We start from the raw sequence: 18,099 nt of genomic DNA, 5'->3' as shown, positions 1-18,099 counted from the left end.
CTGCTCAGGCCATAAATTAATTTTTAATTAATTGAGAGGAGGGGAGGCAGAGACAGACTGCTGATGCACCCCAGTGAGGATCCACCCAGCAAGCCCACTAGGGGGTGATGCTCTGCCCATCTGGGACCTGTGCTCCATTGCAGCCAAAGCCATTTTTTAGCACCTAAGGTGAAGGCCATGGAGCCATCCTCAGTGCCTGAGACCAACTCACTCTAATCAAGCCATGGCTACAGAAAGGGAGAAGAGAGAGGAGGGAGGGGAGGGGAGAAGCAGATGGGCACTTCTCCTGTGTGCCCTGACCAGGAATCGAACCCAGGGCATCTATACACTGGGCCCATGTTCTACCACTGAGCCAACCCAACTGGGCTATTTTTTCATAAATGAGCCAAATCTGTGGCTTTGAGGTTTTGGTGAAAATATCTTTAAAGCATATGATAAGATAAACTATTAAAAACATTAATGTTAGCAATGATGTATAGAAATTAACATTTCAATTATTCTAACCTTTTCTGTTTGGTTAAGTAAGATTACTTTAAGTAAAAAAGTTACCCCTGTAAGAGTAACCCATATATTTATTAGTAAATAATAAATAAAGTCTTTCTGGTATCCATAGAACTCAAGAAATATAATAATTCTAATAACTAGGTAATAAATCCTTCAACAAATTGAGTGGTTTTTAATTCTTTGCTTTTCAACAAAATTGAAAGAAGCTTTAATTTAATTGTTAGCCAGTAGTCATTAAAAATAAATTTTGCTGATAGCTTACTATGTGATTTGGGTATATATTTTAGCAGGAGTTCAAAGAATTGAGTGACATTACTATAACAAAATTCTTCTGTTTCAAGATACTGTTTATGTTAATAAGGGTTCTCAGCACTTAAAAATCAAATAAATCTCACCCATCTCATTAAGAGATACATTTTAATAAAAGTTTTAAGTTTAGTAATTACTTATAAAATATATATTTGTATATCTTGATCAATTGTGTTCACGAAAAACCTCAATTCAGGAGAACTTTTAAAATTTTTTTAGAAATTCATCATCACAGGAAAATTAAAGATTTTTTAAATACAGTTAATTATTTTTCTGCAGAAAACTCTTCAGAGGTGATCAGCAAAATACAATAAAGTATAAAATATACATTAGCATAAAATTCTCTAGGGTATGTGGAATGGAAATGAGGAAATTAGGAAAATTCCTAAGTGGTAAAGAAGAAATTTATTTAACAATGTCAGTGCTGAGAATTATGTAATTTACAAATATTTAAACTTGGTGAAAAAATTTATGTTGACTTTGAAATAAAATGGGAGGGAACATAAGTAATTTTCAACTTGAACGAAAAAAACTTGAAGATCGTCTCTTGTCATAGTACTTGACCTCTAGGGCATGTTCTCCTTGAAAGAATGGCAAGTAATACCCACTTTTAAATTCTTTCCTTTTTGCTAAGTGTGGCATAGAGTCTCATCTGGGTAAAGGCTCACTCCGTGTGAGCCGCAGTGTGAGAAATAGTAGACACACTGATGTGTTCGCAGTGCTTTGATTTCATCAAGCATGAGATAAAAGCATCGTTTCAGTGCTTGATTAACAATGAGTAGAGTTTTTGAGTGGTTAACTGGTCAAAGGTATATCTCAAGGGGTAGGGGGCGAGGAAAAGTAATAAGGGTGTAAAACATCTTTAAAAATTCAACATTCTGACTGCTTTCTCGAAACACTTGTGTTCTGATCTGACAAGAGGAATGCAAGGATGGGGCCAGACTGGGGAAGTTAACAGCCTTTGCTCAGGCTGTAAGCGGTCAGCTTCGCGTCTCATACACCTCTTTTTCTCTTTCTCTTTCTCTGCCCCTACAGTCACTGCTCAGCATTCCGGGCTCCCCATTTCTCTCCCGCCACAACAGCAAGAGCAGCATCTTCAGCTTCAGGGGGCCCGGGCGGTTTCGGGACCCGGGCTCGGAGAACGAGTTTGCGGACGACGAGCACAGCACCGTGGAGGAGAGCGAGGGCCGCCGGGACTCACTCTTCATCCCGATTCGGGCCCGCGAGCGCCGGAGCAGCTACAGCGGCTACAGCGGCTACAGCCAGGGTAGCCGATCCTCGCGCATCTTTCCCAGCCTGCGGCGCAGCGTGAAGCGCAACAGCACAGTGGACTGCAACGGCGTGGTGTCCCTCATTGGTGGCCCTGGCTCCCACATCGGCGGGCGTCTACTGCCAGAGGTGAAAATAGATAAGGCAGCTACCGATGACAGTGTAAGGAAGAAAACATTGAGACCGAGGCTAGGCATGGCATTCTCCCTGCTCCCTTCCTCTCCCTGCTCTGCTCATTCCACCTACTCTCCCACGCTCTGCCCCTTATTCTTGTTTCTACATCACCCCCAACTATTTCTTTTTTCTCCCTCCTGGTTTGTTTTGGCTTCTCTCTTCAGTCATCCTCCCTTTTCCCTTTTACTTTATTCCATTTTCCCTGTCTTTCCTTGTTTCTGACTATTCCCTTTCTTCCATGAACTCTGTTCTTTAGTTTATCTCCTTTTCTTTCTCTCCATCTTTGGGAGCTTCTGTAGGCCTGTTTCCCTCCCCCACCTGCTTTGACTGAATGCCTCTGGCCAGCGGATCCTGCCCAGATGGAATGAGAAGCATCGTGTCACCGCCAATGACCAAGTTTGAGTGGGTTTTTAACTACCATTGCTTCTCCGGGTCATGTTCCTCTCTCCACCTAGGGTAACAGCCTGGAACTTAAAGCTCTTATCTTTCTATTTAAAAAAAAATTTTTTTAAACCATATATATATATATAATTTTGAATAATTTTCTAAGGCTCCTCTGAAAGAATGAGGTGTGATTTTTCCAAAGAGGAGAGTGCACACATGATGCTGAGGGTGGGAGGTGTACACCAGGGAGAGCCAGGCCCGGAGAGATTAAGGAAAACTGCAAAACTGGACCTAGACATCCAAGAGATTGAAATGGAAATAAACCAAAGGAAGGAGAAATAGGATGTTGGGGCAGGAACACATGGTATATGGGGGTGGAAGGAAAATGGAAGCAAAAGATGAATTTTAAATGTAATCAGATGTCAGGCTCTGGAGGAGTTGAATTTAATAGCTTCACAAAACCTCTTATCTAGGGGTTTGGATAATGGCCCTCCTCTTTGGGAAAACCATCTCTTCACACATTTCTTTAAGTTCTGAACTGTTTGTATCTTTTTCCTAGTTTTAAATTCTTACAACCTCCATGATCCTAAATCTTCCTACCTCCTAATTCCTTAACTTTCCTCAGTCTCTCCTTAGCTCGTATAAGTTCCTTGAGTTAGCATGTCAGTCTGTTTTGTTCTAACACTTCAGTTTTCTCTAACACAGCATGAAGATAGCCAATCCTTTAATTAGCATGATGCATGTGTGGAGGAAAACTGGATAATCAAGGATGGAATTATTCAAAATGACCCCTTTTTTAGCATTTTAGGACAGTTGTTGGCTGTATAGATAAATTTTCAAAAGTCTTCATCTTTTCTTTCCCTGCCTTTTTATTTAAAAGCAAAATACTTTCACCCTTACATTTGTATAGTTCTTTAAAAGCCACAAATTACGTTCACATGTATAATTTAACTTGTTCTGAATAAAAATTCCATAAGGCTGAGAAAATGGAGATAGACTGTTATTCCTGTTTTTTAGATGGAAAAGTAGGCTCAGAGAATTTGTGCTCCTTGAGGTCATACAACTCATCACTGATAGACCCAGAATCTTAGACCTTTCAGAAACCCCAATCTTCTGTTTCTCAGTTCATTTTAATGTCTTCTCTGCATAGTCATGTGGCCATTGCTTTTCTGGAAAACTGTTTGTGTAATAACAATAATAAGGACAATAATAATAACAAACAGTGGTTATGCAGTCTCTTCTCCAAACCAAATAGTTTGTCAAAATAAATGTTATAGATGACCTAATTTGTATTTGATTTAATTTGTATTTGATTTTCACTTAGTCTATTTCTAGAAGTCAATTTTGGGCTCCACAATTAGATAACTCCATTCTTTCCAAAAACAAGAGATGATACCAGGAGCCTGAGGGGGTGGGTCAGCATGAATAGTATAGTTGGGGCAATTCAAATGCTGAGAACCAAATTAAATATTAATATCCTGGCAGTTGTTTTTTAAAATATTTAAGCTCAGTAATACATCTTGTTTTTCCTTAAAGACAAGGTATTAGAAAAGGTGTCCGGAAAGGAGTTTCAGCTTCAGGTCTAGCTTACAGCAAAGGAGCAGGTTTAGGGGTTTGGTTTTGGTTTTTTAGTAGCTTCTGTTGTATTGTGTGGGAGAAGAATTTGAAAGGTCGTGGAGCAGATGGCTGTGGAATGTAAGGCTTTCTGCACCTTATATTGTAAACAACAGAGCACTGCTGTTGAAGTGTGGGGAGTTTACACACTCAGCACCCTTGAGTGGGCACTTAGGAGATACTGTGCAGTGGTCCCAAGTGATACTGGTGACCTTGGCTTACCAAGACCAGGAGGTCAGATCCCAAAATGGCAGGAAGATGAGGTAGGCAGGACTGTATCATTCCCAAGGGCTTCACTATTAGGAAAAAATATTTTGTTAAAAACCATAGCCCTGGCCGGTTGGCTCAGTGGTAGAGTGTCGGCCTGGTGTGCAGGAGTCCCGGGTTCGATTCCCGGCCAGGGCACACAGGAGAAGCACCCGTCTGCTTCTCCACCCCTCTCCCTCTCCTTTCTGTCTCTCTCTTCCCCTCCCACAGCCAAGGCTCCATTGGAGCAGAGTTGGCCCGGACACTGAGGATGGCTCTGGCCTCTGCCTTAGGCGCTAGAATGGCTCTGACTGCGGCAGAGTGATGCCCCAGAGGGGCAGAGCATTGCCCCCGGTGTCTGACTGCCTCCCTGTTTACAACTTCAGAAAAAAAACAAAACATAAACAACTTCCTAGTTGTTAATGGTCTGAGGAAATTTCTAAGTTACATTAATAGGCAAAAACACAATGATACCTGTAGTGTGTGTGGTATTTCAGATCTATATGAAGACAAACTGCACGTGGGGGAAAATAACTGTAAGAGCAGTTGCCTTTGGGAGGGGAAATTATTATTTTAAATTTTATTTACTGATTTTAGAGAAAGAGAGAGAGGAAGAGAGAGAGAGAGATAAAGAAAAAAAACATTGATTTTTTTGTCCATTTATACATTCATTGATCCTTGTGCATTCCCTGACCAGGAACAAATACACAACCTTGGCATGTTGGGATGACACTGTAACCAACTGAGCTCCCTTGGCCAGGATGGGGAGGAGAAATTATTGCTGACTTTTTTCTTCCTTACAGTTTTTTGTCCTTTCCAGTTTTCTACAGTGAGCATAATAATTATAGCTACCATACATTGACTTCTTACTACACTCTGCGAAGCACTGTATATAAATGATCTCATTTAATTCTTACAACCACCCTATTTGGTGGGTGTTTTATCCTATTAACAGACGAGACTCAGAGATTTAGTTACTTGTGGAAATAGAACTGAACCAAAGTCTTCCTGATGCCAAAGAGAACTTCCTGACTGATTAAATATTAGCTTCTTTTGGGAAGTGGGAAAAACAATCATTTATGTTAGAAGGACACAATATATTAAGGATGCTAGGCCACATGAGCCATTGATACCTCTTTGGGCTAGGATGTAGCGATTCTTAGTGTCAGAGAACATTTTTGAATGTGTCCATAGCCATGGATTTTGTCTTCGCCTAAACCATTAGAGTGCTGCCAGTTATATACTCATGCTTTGTGGGTTGGTGTAATGGCCACTGATGGCTTACAAGCTGGACTTGCACAATATTAATGCTTCGGCTATGCCACATATGTGTTTTTTCTTCAGGCCCAGATGAAGGAATATAATATTCCCTATAAAAAACAAGACATCCAGACATCACCTCATCAGAGTCTTATCAAAAACTATGCCACATCTTCATTAGTTACTCAGTTGTGATCGAGTGATGATTTTTTTTTGATAGTTTAGGAATTTCTACTTTTGCTTTTTTGGTGAAATGGGATGAGGGAACTTTTCACATGTCTTCATCTCTGAACTATAGAAATAGGTGAGAATCATAGCTCTTCACTCATTCAGAATGCAGATGCCACAGATAATTCAAACACTACACATAATTCAGAAATTATGACATATTAGCTTGCAGATGTACAAGCATTATATTCTTTAATGCTTACAGCCCCTACCCCATGAGATAGACAATACCGTTGTCAGCATTTTACTGGGGAAGAAACCAAAGCTTAGAAAGTACTTGGTTGGTCCTAGCCAGTTGGCTCAGTGGTAAGGCATAGGCCTGGCATGTGGGTGTCCTGGGTTTGATTCCCAGTCAGGGCTCAAAGGAAAAGTATCCATCTGCTTCTCCATCCTTCCCCCTCTCAATTTTCTCTCTCTCTCTCTCTCTTTTCCTCTTCTGTAGCCATGGCTCAGTTAGAGTGAGTTGGCTCTGGGCACTGAGGATGGCTCTGTGGCTCCACCTCAGGTGCAAAGAAAAACTCGGTTGCTAAGCAACAGAGCAACACCCCAGGTGGGCAGAGCATTGCCCCATAGGGGGCTTGAGGGGTGGATCCTGGTCGGGGTGCTAGCGGGAGTCTGTCTCTGCCTCCCCTCCTCTCACTTAATTAAAAAAAAAAGTACTTGGTTATACAGTAAGCAGTAGAGTTAGGATTTGAATCCAGGCAATTCAGCTATGGAGTGTTAAGGGTATAAAAGGACCTTTATTATAGGGTTATTGGGAAGATTAAATGTAATAACATGTATAGATAAGATATGAAGCATATTATTGGGCCCATTCTTGGTATTTAGTTTCTGATTCTTTCTCTGCAATTTTTTGGACTTTATAGCCCTGAGAAGTTGACAGTTGGGACTTCTGCTGAATTGCTTGACTTAGAGAGGGTTAGGTTTCTTCTGAGATTCTAAAGATCCTTTGTCTGGCCCTAGCTGGTGGCTCAGTCAGTAGAGCATCAGCCCAGCATATAGATGTCCTGGGTTCAATTCCTGGTCAAGGCACACAGGAGAAGCAACCATCTGCTTCTTCCTCCCTCCCTCTCCCCCTTCTCTCCCTTTTCTCCCTTCTCTCCCACTTCCCCTCCCACAGCCAGTGGCTCAATTGGCTTGAGCATGGCTGCTGGCGCTGAGGATAGCTCAGTTGGTTCAAGCACTTCAACCTCAGGCACTAAAAATAGCTCAGTACTCGAGCTTCAGCCCTAGATGGGGTTGCCAGGTGGATCTTGGTCAGGGCGCTTGCAGGAATCTGCCTCATTTTTTCCCCTCCTCTCACCTAAAAAAAGAGAGAAGGAGAAATTATTGTACAAAAATTTCAGAAAGACTTGAACAGAGATAAATGGCTAAATTCCAAAACCACTTCCAAAATATTCTAAATTTTAGCTCCAAGAAGGGAGATTTAACTGGATGTTAGATTTCCATTATGCATTTCCATGTAAAAGCAATTTAGAATCAATAGCAAGTTGAGCTTCCTTGAGCAGATCTATAGAAACATGGGCAGAATCTGCCACTTGCAGAAGTTGTAGAATATCTCTGAGGACAACTACAATTTAGGAGATTGGAAGTCAGTGGCTAAATATTCTAATAAACTTTGCATTTGGGTTAAGAGAATATATACTAGGTTTAACTGGCAAAGAACAAAATTCAGGGCCCTGGCCGGTTGGCTCAGTGGTGGAGCGTCAGCCTGGCATGTGGGAGTCCCGGGTTCGATTCCCGGCCAAGGCATACAGGAGAGGCGCCCATCAGCTTCTCCATCCCTCCCCCTCTCCTTCCTCTCTGTCTCTCTCTTCCCCTCCCGCAGCCGGGACTCCACTGGAGCGGGGTTTGCCTGGGCGCTGAGGATAGCTCTGTGGCCTCTGCCTCTGGCACTGGGTTGGCTCTGATTGCGACAACCTCAGGCACTAAAAATAGCTCAGTACTCGAGCTTGGGCAGATGGGCAGAGCATCGCCCCCTGGTGGGCATGCCTGGTGGATCCCGGTCGGGTGCATGCGGGAGTCTATCTGACTGCCTCCCCCTTTTCAGCTTCGGAAAAATACAAAAAAAAAAAAAAAAGAACAAAATTCAGGTTCTCAGTTTCTTCCTCTGTTGCTGATAGTTTTGTAGCAAGTCTCCTTAATGGCTGAATTTTTAGAAAACAAAGGCTCCTGACTTTAAAAAGTTATTCAATCTTTTCCCCCTTTCCCAACAAAATGAAACAAAACAAGGAATATATATCTACACCTCCATTTACCAAAACCAAAACCTGAAAAGATAGGGAAGAGGATAGGAAGGTCTATGTGATCTTTTCTCTGGTCCCTGGGCCTCATCCAAGGTGAAAGAACAGGCAGCTGAGCCAGCAGTAGAGTGTACCTCGGGCTTCCAAGCAGGTTCTCGGGAAGAGGACTACAACTGCTTTAGAGTTTCTGCTGCAGGTTTTCTGCTGCAGGTTTTCTTTCCTTCAGTTGATTGTAGTCTGACACATGAAATGATAGTGTTGCTGGTGGGAATGTGACATGGTGCAGCCACTTTGGAAAACTGTTTGGCATTTGCTCAAAAAAAAAATTAAACATAGAGTTACCATATGACCTAGCAATTCTATTCCTATAGATACCCAGGAGAATTAAAAACAGGTATTCACACAAACACTTGTACTTATTTATAAAATCATTATTCATAATAGCCATAAAGTGGAAACAACCCAATTCCCCAATTGATAAATGTATAAACAAAATGTGATAACATTGCTACAATGGGATATGACTCAGCCTTATAAAAGAACCAAGAATTGATACGTGCTACAACGCAGATGAACCTTGAAAAATATTGTGCTAAGTGAAAGAAGCCAGGCACAAAAGTCAACATATTATATGATCCATTTATATGAAATGTTTAGAAGAGGCAAATCCATAGACAGCAGTTTATTGGTTGCCAGAGGCTGAGTGGAGGTGGGAATTGGGATTGACTGCCAACAGGTACCATGTTTCTATTTGGTGTGATAGGAATGTTCTAGAATTAGATTATAGTGATGGTTGTACAACACTATAAATATACTAAAAACTACTGAATTGTACACTTTAAATTGGTTAAAATAATAAGTTTTATGTTATGTGCATTTTATCTCAAATTGTTTAAAATTGAGAGGAAAGAAACAATAGCCAAGTTGGACTTTCAGTCCCAACTTCTAAAACCTAGGGAGGAGGGAGTTCCAGGAACTATCCACCCATCTTGGTATTCTGTGTACCCTGATTTAACAGATTATATTTTCTTAGTAGTATAGATGTGTTTTTCTCTGGATGTTCCTTTAATCCCCCACGCCTAGTGTTTAGCACTTTTATATAATATTCTTCGTAGACAGTTTTAGTTCAAATAAAAAATCATCTTAAGCAGTTAACAGTGACAAATGTTTGCTCTTATCTATTAGCCTGTTTGATGAATATTGAGATATTGCATATTTAAATGGACAATGACCAGAACATAGTATAAAAGTAAAACTTTCCCACAACCTACCCAAGAAACCAACCCCCTTATCTACAATAAACAATCCAGGAAGCCAGCCTACTTGAAGTCACACTTACAGGAAGCCAAATTGCTCTCTCATGACAGTCAGGGCAGCTAAATAATAACTTCTATAACAATCAGCCCCAAATTGTGACAACTTGATTAATAACTGACAATTCTCTAATTTTTGTCCTTGCTTCCAATTTAAGACCAACCGAAGAAAGCCAAATATGCACTCCTAACAAAACGGAGAGGATGCCCCGCTTCTAGTTAACCTGCCTCCAGCTGCCAACAGCCTCTAATTAGGGCAATAACTGAAGCCTTTCTATCTCCCACTATAAAGCGTTTCCACTCCTTTGCCTGCTTTTGAGTCTGCTAAAAAGCAGATGTTCCAGTTGCTCCACATCCTAGCCAATGGTATTAGTCTTTGATTTTAGTTTTTTGTGTGTTTTTTTAGTGAGAGGAGGGGAAGCAGAGACAGACTCCTGCACAGTAATACTGGCTAACTTCCTCACTATGTCAGACTCAGAATAAATAGCCTTTGCTTTTCTTGTCTAGTTGATCTTTGTTTATTTTCAAAATATGACACATTTAATATATATTTACACACTCTGCATTCCATATTCCTTTTCAAAGGAATTCTCCTCTGTAATCAGTATTGCAGTAGTACATTGGGTAATCCTCACTTAAGAGTTACCAAAGTTGTGACTAAAACCAAGGTAGAAAAGGAGCTCCCTGACAAGTTGAGGATTGTCCACTAAGTCCTCTCAACTGTAAGATTCTCCCAGAAAGTATCCTCATACCCCTTTCTAATCAGTCCTCTCCCCCTTCCACATAACTCCTTCTGACTTGGATTACCATCAGATTAGTTTTCTAGTGGACTCATACAATATGTATTTTTTATTTGGCTTCTTTCACTCAACAAGAAGTCTTGGAGATACATTGGTGTTGTTTTGTGTACCAATAGTTCATTCCTTGTTATTAGTATTTCATTATGTAAATATATGCCAATTTGTTTATCCAATTCCTGTTGATGGGTATTCAGGTTGTCCCCAGTTTTCCGTAGCATGAATAAGCTTGCTGAGAACATTCTTGTACAACTCTTTTTGTAGATGAATTCTTGTACAACTCTTTTTGTAGCTAAATGTTTTCATTTATATTGGATAAATTTCACCTCACAGTGAAATTTCTGGGTCATATGGTAAATGTATGTTTAACTTTATAAGAAACTGTCAAACAGCTCTCCAAAATAGTTGCATCATTTTTCTTTACTCCCACTAACAATGTATTAGAGTTCCAGTTGCTCTACATCCTAGCCAATGGTATTAGTCTTTGATTTTAGTTTTTTGTGTGTTTTTTTAGTGAGAGGAGGGGAAGCAGAGATAGACTCCTGCATGCACCCCAACCAGGATCCACCCAGAAAGCCCACTAGGGGGCGATGCTCTGCCCATCTGGGGCCCTTGCTCCATTGCACCAGGAGCCATTTTTTAGCACCTGAGGCGGAGGCCATGAAGCCATCCGCAGCACCTGGGGTAAACTCTTTTAATCAAACCTTGGCTGCAGGAGAGGATGAAGAGTAGAGAGAGGGAGAGAGAGAGAAGCAAGAGAGAAGTGAGAGGAGGAGGGGTGGAAAAACAGATGAGTGCTTCTCCTGTGTGCCCTGAATGGGAATCAAAATTGGGACATCCACACGGGACGGGGGACAACTCTAAACTGCTGAGAAAGCTAGCCAAGGCCTGATTTTAGCATTTTTGTGAGTATAAAATGTGATCTTGTCCTTTTAATTATCAATTCCATTATGATTAATATGATGAGCATTTTTTCATGGGCTTATTTGCTTCTTGAATCTTCTTTTGTTAATTGCTTATTCAAATTTTTTGTTTGTTTTAACTGAGTTGTTATTTTTACAACTGATATTTTAGCTTTTTGGGTATTATTGGATATGAGTCCTTCATCAGATACAATTTTTTTTTTTTTATCAAGAGAGACAGAGAGGGACAGATAGGGACAGACAGACAGGAAGGGAGAGAGATGCAGCACCTTAGTTGTTCATTGATTGCTTTGTCATATGTGAATTGATTGGCGGGGGACTCCAGCTGAGCCAGTGACCCCTTGCTAAAGCCAGCAACCTTGGGCTCAAGCCAGAAATCTTGGGCTTCAAGCCAGATACCTTGGGCTCAAGCCAGAGACCATGGGATCATGTCTATGATCCCACACTCAAGCCAGCGACCCTGTGCTCAGGCTGGTGAGCCCATGCTCAAACTGACAACCTCAGGGTTTCGAACCTGGGTCCTTAGTATCCCAGGCCGATGCTCTACTCACTGTGCCACCACCTGGTCAGGCCATAGATTTTTAATTTTGATAAAATCCAATATATCAGTTTTATTCCCCTTTTATGATTTTTTCTTATTTTTGCATCTGTCTGAGAAATCTTTGCAAGTTGTGAGATTTTGTAGGTATTTTTCTTCTATAAGCTTCACAGTTCTGGGTTTTACACCTAGGTCCCTGATTCAGCTCAAATTAATTTTTGTATATGAAATTAGATAGGAGTGGACCCAGATAAATAACCAGTTTTTAAGCACCATTTGTTAAGAAGACTTCCCTTTTTCCATTGCATTGACTTGACACATTGGTCAAAATCAGTTGATGTAGTAAATGTGTGAGTCTATTTCTCGATTGTATTCTGTTCCTTTGATCTACATATCCATGCTTACATCAGTACTACATTTGTCTTATTGTGACTTTTTAAGACTTGAAATGAGATAGTGTAAGTCCTCCAAATAAAAAAATATTAAAAAAAATTTTTTTGTATTTTTTTTTTCTGAAGTTGGAAATGGGGAGGCAGTCAGACAGACTCCTGCATGCGCCCAACCAGGATCCACCCAGCATGCCCACCAGGGGGCAATGCTCTGCCCATCTGGGGCATTGCTCCGTTGCAACCAGAGCCATTCTAGCACCTGAGGCAGAGGCCATAGAGCCATTCTCAGCCCCCCCGGGCCAGCTTTGCTCCAATGAAGCCTCGGCTGCGAGAGGGGAAGAGAGAGACAGAGAGGAAGGAGAGGGGGAGGGGTGGAAAAGCAGATGGGCGCTTCTCCTGTGTGCCCTGGCCGGGAATCGAACCCGGGACTCCTGCACGCCAGGCTGACGCTCTACCACTGAGCCAACCGGCCAGGGCTAAAATATTATTAAATAATCTTTAAGAGATTATTTTGCTACTCTAGATCTTTTTATTTAAGATTTTTGTATTCCAGATCCTTAGTATGTTTTTCTGTATACTGCTTACAAAAATTAGGGAATATTTCAAAATGAATATGAAGCAATAAGAAAAAGAAGCATTTGATTTTTTTTTAATTAAACAAGAACATCAGAAAAGTAGATGACGAGTCAAAAAAAGTTTGATTATGCAAATGAGATGCAAAACCAACTTTTATTTCATTGGTTAAAATGCACTATACAAAAGGCTGAAAGTACGGGAGTATCTGCACATTCCCTGATCCTGTAATTTTTGTGAGCAGTTTATTTTAGAAACTCTTGTCAATTTCTTCAAAACAGCCTAGAATTTTTATACTTATTCAACTGAATCTATAGGCCAATTTGGGAAGAATAAGCAACTTAATTATACTAAGTCTTCCAATCTATGAATATGGTATATTTCTTCACTTATTTAAGTCTTCTCAGGTTTCAGTGGGGGTTTTGCACATCTTTCATAGATTCAGTTCTTGGTATTTTATATATTTTGTAATTAAAAAAAAAATTTTATATTTCAATTACAATTTACATTCCATAATGTTTTTTTTGTATTAGTTTCAGGTACATTTTTTTATACTGTTATGAAAGGTATAATTTTTTATTTTATTTTATTTAAAAAATTTTTAACTTATTGTGTTAACATGGTTTCAAGTTTCTCACTCAATATAACAACCCTTATTCCCCATGCAAAGTCTCTTTCCATTTCACCCCTGTTGCCCCCCAACCCTTACCTCCATCACCCCTTTTCTTCTGGGACTTGCTGCCCTGTTTTCTGTATTTATGTATTATGTATATATAATTTGGCCAATCCCTTCACTTTCTTTTATCCTGTCCCCTCTTCCCTCTCCCCTCTAATAGTTGTGCTTCTGTTCCTTGTGACCCTGCCTCTGTTTCCATATTGTTCCTTAGTTTATTCTGTTCATTAGATTCCACATATAAGTGAGATCATATGATATTTGTCTTTCTCTGCCTGGCTTCTTTCACTTAACATAATAATCTCCAGGTCCATCCACGCTGTCACAAAATAAACTTTCCTTTTTTATGGCCTTATAGTATTCCATTGTGTAATATAACACAGTTTTTTAATCTACTCGTCCACTGTTGGACACTTCGGCTGTTTCCAGATCTTGGCTACTGTAAACAATGCTGCAATAAACATAAGGGTACATTTCTTCTTTTGAATTAGTGTTTTGGAATTCATAGAGTATATTTCTAAAAATGGGATAGCTGGGTAATAAGGCAGTTCCATTTTAATTTTTTAAGGAAATGCCATACTGTTTTCCAGAGTGGCTACATAGGTCTGCATTTCCACCAGCAGTGCAGGAGGGTTCCCCTTTCTCCACACCCTCACCAGCACCTGTTTGTTGATTTCTTAGTGAGAGCCATTCTGACTGGTGTGAGGTGGTATCTCATTGTGGTTTTAATTTGCATTTCTCTGATGATTAGTGACATTGAATGTTTTTTCATATGCCTATTGGCTATCTGTATGTCCTCTTTGGAGAAGTGTCTATTCGGTTCCTTTGCCCATTTTTTAATTGGATTGTTTACCTTCCTGGTGTTGAGTTTTAGAAGTTCTTTGTAAATTTTGGTTATTAACCCCTTATCAGACTTACCAGTGAATATGTTCTCCCATTGAGTGGGTTGTCTTTTTATTTTGTTGATGGTGTTTTTTGCTATGCAAATGCTTTTTAGTTTGATATAGTTTTATTTGTTTATTTTGTCCTTTATTTCACTTGCCTGTGGAGATAAATCAGCAAAAATATTGCTACGAGAGATATTGGAGAGTTTACTGCCTATGTTTTCTTCCAAGATGGTTATGGTTTCGCAACTTACATATAAGTCTTTTATCCATTTTGAATTTATTTTTGTAAATGGTGTAAGTTGGTGGTCTAGTCCATTTTTTGTGTGTGTGTACCTGTCCAATTTTCCCAATACTATTTATTAAAAAGACTGTCTTTACTCCATTGTATGCTCTTGCCTCCTTTGTCAAATATTAATTGACTATAAAGGCGTGGGTTTATTTCTGGGTTCTGGGTTCTGTCCCATTGATCTGTATGCCTGTTATTATGACAGTACCAAGTTGTTTTGATTACCTTGTAGTATAACTTGATATCAGCAAGTATGATACCTCCCACTTTATTCTTCATTTTCAAGATTGCTGAGGGTATTTGGGTTCTTTATTGGCTCCATATAAATTTTTGGAATATTTATTCTATATCTTTGAAGTATGCCATTGGTATTTTAATAGGAACTGCATTGATTCTATAGATTGCTTTGGGTAGTATGGACATTTTAATGATATTAATTCTTATTGATGAACATGGTATATGCTTCCAGTTGTTTGTATCTTCCTTGATTTCTTTTATCAATGTTTTATAATTTTCCAAGTACAGCTCTTTTACCTCCTTGGTTAAATTTATTGCTAGGTACTTTATTTTTGTTGTTGTTGTTGTTGTAATAGTGAATGGGACTGTTTCCTTAATTTCTCTTTCTGACAGTTCATTGTTGGTATATAAAAATGCCACTGATTTCTGGATATTAATTTTATATCCTACCACCTTGCTGAATTCATTTATCAGGTCTGGTAGTTTTTTGGCTGAGACTTTAGGGTTTTCTATGTATAATATCATGTCATCAGCAAATAATGACAGTGTTACTTCTTTTCCAATTTGGATGCCTTTTATTTATTTATTTTTGTGTGTGTGACAGAGACAGAGAGAGAGAGAGAGACAGAGAGAAGGACAGATAAGGACAGACAGGAAGGGAGAGAGATGAGAAGCATCAGTTCTTCATTGTGGCACTTCAGTTGTTCATTGACTGCTTTCTTATATGTGCCTTGACTGGATAGGGGGTGGCAAGGAGGGGGCTACAGCAGAGTGAGTGACCCCTTGCTCAAGACAATGACCTTGGATTCAAGCCAGTGACCTTGGGGTCAAGTCTATGATTCCATGTTCAAGCAAGCGACCCCGTGCTCAAGCCAATGAGCTCATGTTCAATCCAGCAATCTCAGAGTTTCAAACCTGGGTCCTCAATGTCCCAGTCTGATGCTCTATCCACTGTGCCACTGCCTGGTCAGGCCGGATGCCTTTTATTTCTTTTTCATGTCTGATTGCTGTGGCTAGGACTTCTAGAATTATGTTGAATAACAGTGGTAAAAGGGGGCACCCCTGTCTTGTTCCTGATCTTAAAGGGATTGCTTTTAACTTTTGCTTATTGAGTATGATATTGGCTGTCAGTTTCTCATATATGGCCCTTATTATGTTGAGGTATGTTCCCCGTACTTCCACTTTACTGAGAGTTTTGATCATAAATGGGTGCAAGATTTTATCAAATGCTTTTTCTGCATCTATTGATATGATCATGTGATTTTTATCCTTCATTTTATTTATGTGATTAATAACATTTATTGATTTGCAAATACTGTACCAGCCTTGCCTCCCTAGAATAAATCCCACTTGATCGTGATGTATGATTTTTTTCATGTATTGTTGGATCCGATTTGCTAATGTTTTGTTGAGAATTTTATCTTCTATGTTCATCAGGGATATTGGTTCATAGTTTTCTTTCTTTGTAGTGTCTTTACCTGGTTTTGGAATTAGGATAATGCTTATATCATAAATAGAGCTTGGAAGTCTTTACTCCTCTTGAATTTTTTGTAATAGTTTGAGAAGGATAGGTGTTAGTTCTTCTTTGAATGTTTGGTAAAATTCGCCTGTGAAGCCATTGGTCTAAGACTTTTGTTTGCTGGGAGTTTTTTGATAACTGTTTCAATTTCATTTGTTGTAATCAGTCTGCTTAGGTGTTCTGATTCTTCCAGATTCAGTTTTGGAAGATTCCGAGATCAGACGAGATTGGGCGCGTTCAGGGGAAGATTATATATTTCTAGGAGTTTATCCATTGCAACTAGGTTGTCCAATTTTTTGGCATACAGATCTTCATAGTATTTTTTTACAATCCTTTCTATTTCTGTGATGTCAGTTATTACTTCTCTTTCATTATTAAATTTATTTATTTGGATCCTTTCTCTTTTTTTCTTGATGAGTCTGGTTAAAGGTTCATCAATCTTACGTTCAAAGAACCAGCTCTTTATTTCATTTATTTATTTGTTTGTTTGTTTATTATTATTTTTTATCTCTACATCATGTATTTCCACTCTGATCTTTATTATTTCCTTTTTCTACTTCCTCTGGGATTTGTTTGTTATTTTTCTAGTTCTTTCAGGTGCAGGGTTAGATTGTTTATTTGAGCTATTTCTTGCTTTTTAAGGTATGCCTGTAATGCTATGAATTTCCTTCTCAGGACTTCTTTCGCTGTGTCCCATACATTTTTGGGTGTTGTATGTTCATTTTCTTTTGTTTCAAGGAAATTTTTTATTTCTTCCTTGATCTCATTGTTTACCCATTTGTTATTTAATAACATGCTATTTAACCTCCAAGTAAAGGTATAATTTTTTAAAATTTTTGTTTTGAATTTATTGTGTTAACATGGATTAAAATGTCCCACTGAATATAACTCCCTCACCTCCCATCCCTGTATCCCTTTTTATACCACCTCTAACCCCTTCCCTTCTTCCCTCTAGGATTTGCTGTCCTGTCGTCTATATCTCTGTGTTAGGTATATATAGTTTTACAAATCCCTTTACCATCTCTGATTCCATCCCCTCATCCCCCTTCCCTGTGACTGCTGTCCTTCTGGTCCCTGTGACCCTGCCTCTGCCTCTATTTTGCTCCTTAGTTCACTTTGTTTATTGGATTCCACATATATGTGAGATCCTATGATATTTGTCTTTCTCTGCCTGGCTTATTTCACTTAGCATAATAATCTCCAGGTCCATCCATGCTGTAACAAAGGTAAGATTTCCTTCTTTTTCACAGCCGCATAGTATTCCATTGTATGTATGTTCCACAGCTTTTTAATCCACTCACCACTGACAGACACTTGGGCTGTTTACAGATCTTGGCTATTGTAAACAATGCTGCAGTAAACATTGGGGTGCATATCTTCTTTTGAATCAGTGATTTGGTATTCTTAGGATATATTCCTAAAAGTGGGATAGCTGGGTCAAAAGGCAGTTCCATTTTAAATTTTTTGAGGAAACCCCATACAGTTCTCCACAGTGGCTGCACAAGTCTGCATTCCCACAAGCAGTGCAGAAAGGTTCCCTTGTCTCCATACCCTCATCAGCACTTATTATGTGTTGTTTTGTTAATGAGCGCCATTCTAACAGGTGTGAGGTGGTATCTCATTGTGGTTTTGATTTGCATTTCTCTGTTGATTAGTGATGTTGAACACTTCTTCATATGCCTATTGGCCATTTGTATGTCTTCTTTGGAGAAGTGTCTATTCAGTTCTTTTGC

At 39.4% G+C, this 18,099-nt stretch overlaps 1 protein-coding gene across 3 annotated transcripts in view; it reads left to right on the top strand.

The window, feature by feature from the left end:
• The window catches only part of SCN8A (sodium voltage-gated channel alpha subunit 8), a 256,880-nt gene that overhangs the window by 157,328 nt on the left and 81,453 nt on the right, over nucleotides 1-18,099 (top strand). For 2 of the 3 annotated variants that reach the window (XM_066353782.1, XM_066353788.1), the window contains exon 9: nucleotides 1,849-2,211. In XM_066353782.1, coding sequence (XP_066209879.1) covers nucleotides 1,849-2,211 — 363 coding nt within the window. Of the gene's footprint in view, nucleotides 1-1,848; nucleotides 2,245-18,099 lie in introns of all 3 variants that reach the window. The other variant, XM_066353791.1, reaches the window with a different exon arrangement.

The sequence above is a fragment of the Saccopteryx leptura genome, chromosome 1 (assembly GCF_036850995.1).
Source record: "Saccopteryx leptura isolate mSacLep1 chromosome 1, mSacLep1_pri_phased_curated, whole genome shotgun sequence".
NCBI lineage: Eukaryota > Metazoa > Chordata > Mammalia > Chiroptera > Emballonuridae > Saccopteryx > Saccopteryx leptura.
Note: the sequence above shows the minus strand (reverse complement) of the source record. Positions and strands in the feature narration are given on the sequence as shown.